Here is a 4,529-nt window from a genome sequence, read left to right on the forward strand (position 1 = left end):
GCTCACTGCAACCTCCTGTCTCCCGAGTTCAAGCAATCTCCTGTCTCAACCTACCGAGTAGCTGGGATTACAGGTGCGTGCCACCACATCCGGCTAATTTTTATATTTTCAGTAGAGACAGGGTTTCACCATGTTGGGCAGGCTGGTCTTGAACTCCTGACCTCGTGATCTGCCCACCTTGGCCTCCCAAAGTGCTGGGATTACCGGCATGAGCCACTGTGCCCAACTGAAGTAAAGGGTTTTTAAAACAAAGCAAATTTCTTAAAGAAACAAGTGAAGTAAATCGACAAACCTAGGCAGAAAGGAAAGAGAAGGAGTCCATGTGCCTCACACCCTGCACACCAGAATGGATCCTGCAGAACTTACCTTTGGCAGAGGAAGGTGGTTCTTTTGATAACTGGCTGGGGGTCACAGAGGTTCCTGGGAAATCAGAAAATGAGAAAAAAATGCTCTGGTCATGTGAGTCCTCAACAAATAATGAAATATCTCTGTAACCTAGTTTCCTCACCTGAAAAGTGAGTCTAAAGTAGCTTACATCAGTGGATTGCTGTGGATATTTGAGGCCAGGCCTGGGAACCACACCTGTAATCCCAGCATTTTGGGAGGCAGAAGCAGGCAGATCACAAGGTCAGGAGTTGGAGACCATCCTGGCTAATATGGTGAAATCCCATCTCTACTAAAAATACAAAAATTAGCCAGGCATGGTGGCAGGCCTCTGTAGTCTCAGCTACTCTGGAGGCTGAGGCAGGAGAATCACTTGAACCCGGGAGATGGAGGCTGCAGTGAGCAGAGATCATGCTATTGTATTCCAGCCTAGGCTACAGAGCGAGACTCCGTCTCAAAAAAAAAAAAAAAAAAAAGTTGAAGCCATCATTAGTAATAATGCATTGTATATTTCAAAATTCTTAAAAGAGTACACATTCTTACTACAAAGAAATTATAAGACGGTTGGGTGCAGTGACTCATGCCTGTAATCCCGGCACTTTCAGAGGCAGGAGGATCAGTTGAGCCCAGGAGTTCAAGACCAGCCTGGGCAACATGGTGAAACTCCATCTCTACAAAAAATACAAAAATAGCTGGGCATGATGGTGCACACCTGTAATCCCAGCTACTAGGGAGGCTGTGGTGGGAGGATCATGGAACCTGGGAGGCAGAGGTTGCAGTGAACCAAGATCACACCACTGCACTCCATCCTGGGTGACCGAGACCCTCTCCCAAAAAAGAAGAATTGATAAGTAGTAAGGTAATGGCAGTGAGGTGGATATGTCAGTTAGCTTGATATAATCATATATCAACACATTACATTGTACCCTGTAAACGTATACAGTGATTTGCCCATTACAAATACAAATTTAAAAAGCAAGAATGAAAGACTGATTCACTCTGCAATATGAATGAACCTTGAAAACGTTACGCTGAGTGAAAGAAAACAGTCACGAAAGATGATGTAGTGTATGACTCCACTTATATGAAATGCCCAGAGAAGGCAAATTTATACACAAAGAAAGTAGACAGGTGGTTACCTGGAGCTGGGAGTGGGAAGAGGAAGTGACCACAAATGGGCGCAAGATCTTTTTAGGGTGATGGAAGTTGCTAAAATTGGATTGTCATGGTTACACAACTCCAAAAACTCTTTTTTTGTTTTGTTTTGTTTTGTTATTTTAAAACTTCTTAAAATGTATCGAATTGAGGCCAGTCGCGGTGGCTCACGCCTGTAATCCCAGCACTTTGGGAGACCAAGGCGAGCAGATCACCTGAGGTCAAGAGTTCGAGACCGGCCTGGCCAACATGGTGAAACCCCGTCTCTACTAAAAATACAAAAATTAGCTGAGTGTGGTGGCACATACCTGTAATCCCAGGTACTCAGGAGGCTGAGGCAGGAGAATCACTTGAGCCTGGGAGGTGGAGGTTGCAGTGAGCTGAGATCGCACCACTGCACTCCAGCCTGGGTGACAGAGTGAGACTCCATCAAAAAAAGGAAAACCTACATCCTCCCAGCTGCCTGCAGCCCGGGGCTTCCTGCCCTCTGATTTCCTTCATACCTAGGGCCCCTGCCCTTGGAATGGCCATCAGGACCTATAAAGGTTGAGGAAGAAAGGTCTACAACACCCCTACCTGTGACCACAAGCTCCAGGGGATCACTGGGGGCCGACCACAGGTATGGGGCCCTTCTGGAGAAGCTGTAGCACCGGTAGGTCCCACTGTGGGCGGCGGTCACCGTGGTGATGGGGAAGCTAGCCCGGTACCATCTCTCAGGATTCTTGTAGGGTCCAGGGTCTCCCTCCTTGTACAGAGCAAATTGGTCAAAGCCATATTTGGTCTGACACTGTAGGGTCACATCCCCTCCTGGGGACACCGCTGGGCCAGGCTGGGCTGAGAGCGAGGGCTTGGGAAAAACTCCTGGGAGAAAAGGAAGTCTGGTGTTAAAGGCCAGTATCTCAGCTGGGGCTGGGAGGTCCCCCCTCCTGCCTAAGCTGGGGAGCTTTATGGCTGTATCCCTCCCAGAGAGTGCACTCCCTTGCCCAAGCTCAGAGAGAGGTCAAGTCATGAGTGGTTTACGGAGGGAGGCTGTGCCCATGTTCTAGTGTCTGGTGCAAACCCTGGCTCTGCCTTTAGGGGCTCCTGGCCCTGGATCTGTATCTGATACAGGCTCTCCCTCTGTATCTGAGCCTCTCTGCCTTGTTTTGTTAAAATGGGGATGATTGGGCTGGCTGCTGTGCTCACACCTGTAATCCCAGCACTTGGGAGACTGAGGTGGGTAGATCACAAGGTCAGGATTTCGAGACCAGCCTGACCAACATGGTGAAACCCCATCTCTACTAAAAGTACAAAACTCAGCCAGGCGTGGTAGAACGTGCCTGTAATCACAGCTACTCAGGAAGCTGAGGCAGGAGGCTTGAACCCAGGAATCAGAGGTTGCAGTGAGCCAAGATCACACCATTGCACCCCAGCCTGGGCAACAGAGTGAAACTCCATCTCAAAAGCAAAAAGGAGCAGGGGATGATTGAATGAGACAGCACACGGCGCGCATTTAGCAGAGTGCCTGTGGCCTAGCAAGCACGGGAAATGTGATGATAGCAAGTAAAGAGCTTAAGCTTAGGCTATGCCGGAAGCTTCTACTGCAGCATGGAGTCGTTGCACTGTAAACGTGGGTGAAAGTGCCAGCTGCCAGGTGCCTTCCAAACTCATGACTTGTATCAATTCAGTGAATCCTCACAAATACCTACGAATCGTCACTATTCATGTCCCTATTTTATAAATGAAACTGGCCGGGCGAAATGGCTCACGCCTGTAATCCCAGCACTTTGGGAGGCCGAGGTGGGTGGATCACCTGAGGTCAGGAGTTTGAGACCAGCCTGACCAACATGGAGAAACCCCATCTCTACTAAAAATACAAAATTAGCCAGGCGTGGTGGTGCATGCCTGTAGTCCCAGCTAGTCGGGATGCTGAGGCAGGAGAATCGCTTGAACCCCGGAGGCAGAGTTTACAGTGATCTGAGATTGCGCCATTGCACTCCAGCCTGGGCAACAAGAGTGAAACTCCATCTCAAAAAATAAAAATAAAAACAAATGAAACTAAGGCACACGGCATTAAATAATTTGTCCAACCCCAGGTAACAGTACTACAGTGTACACTTGAAATTTGCTAAGAGGGTTATAAGTGTTTTCACACCAAAAAAAAAGTTAACTGTGGGAGGTGATGCATGTGGATCAGCTTGATGGCGGTAACTATCACAGTGGATACGTAGATCAAAACATCAAGTTGTATACCTTGGATATATCCATGTTTGTTTTTCTTTTTTTTTTCTTTTTTTTTTAATACAGAGTCTCACTTTGTCAACCAGGTTGGAGTGCAGTGGCTTGATCACAGCTCCCTGCAGCCTCGACCTCCCTGGCTCAAGCTGTCCTCCTGCCTCAGCCTCCTGGGTAGCTGGAATTATAGATGCTTGCTACCATGCTCCACTAATTTTTAATTTTTTGTAAAGATGGGGTCTCACTATGTTGCCCAGGCTGGTCTCGAACCCCTGAGCTCAAGTGATCCTCCCACCTCAGTCTCCCAAAGTGCTGGGATTACAGGTGTGAGCCACTGGTACCAGTGTTATCTTTATTTTTTAGTTGTAACAAATGTAAGATGTTAACATGAAGGGATCCCAGGTAAAATATTTCCATTCGTATTATCTTTTGCAGCTTTTCTGTCAGTCTAAAAATTAATCCAAAACAAAGGTTTTGGTGGTGGTGGTAGTTTTTGAGACAGAGTCTCACCCTGTCACCAAGGCTGGAGTGCAATGGCGCGATCTCGGCTCACTGCAACCTCCACCTCCCAGGTTCAAGCAATTCTTCTGTCTCAGCCTCTCAAGTAGCTGAGACTACAGGTGGCGCTACCACACCCGGCTAATTTTTGTATTTTTAGTAGAAATGGGGTTTCACCATATTGGTCAGGCTGGTCTCAAACTCCTGACCTCAGGTGATCCACTCACCTTGGCCTCCCAAAGTGCTGGGATTACAGGTGTGAGCCATCGCACCCAGCC

The 4,529-nt window shown here is 47.9% G+C and overlaps 1 protein-coding gene across 2 annotated transcripts in view; it reads right to left on the reverse strand.

The window, feature by feature from the left end:
* GP6 (glycoprotein VI platelet) overlaps positions 1–4,529 on the reverse strand; it is a 27,851-nt gene that overhangs the window by 15,856 nt on the left and 7,466 nt on the right. For both annotated transcript variants that reach the window (XM_017546524.2, XM_017546523.2), the window contains exons 4-5: positions 2,116–2,400; positions 367–420 (exon numbers count right to left, since the gene is read on the reverse strand). In XM_017546524.2, coding sequence (XP_017402013.1) covers positions 367–420; positions 2,116–2,400 — 339 coding nt within the window. The remainder of the gene's footprint in view (positions 1–366; positions 421–2,115; positions 2,401–4,529) is intronic.

The sequence above is a fragment of the Cebus imitator genome, unplaced genomic scaffold (genome assembly GCF_001604975.1).
Source record: "Cebus imitator isolate Cc_AM_T3 unplaced genomic scaffold, Cebus_imitator-1.0 Scaffold190, whole genome shotgun sequence".
Classification (NCBI taxonomy): domain Eukaryota; kingdom Metazoa; phylum Chordata; class Mammalia; order Primates; family Cebidae; genus Cebus; species Cebus imitator.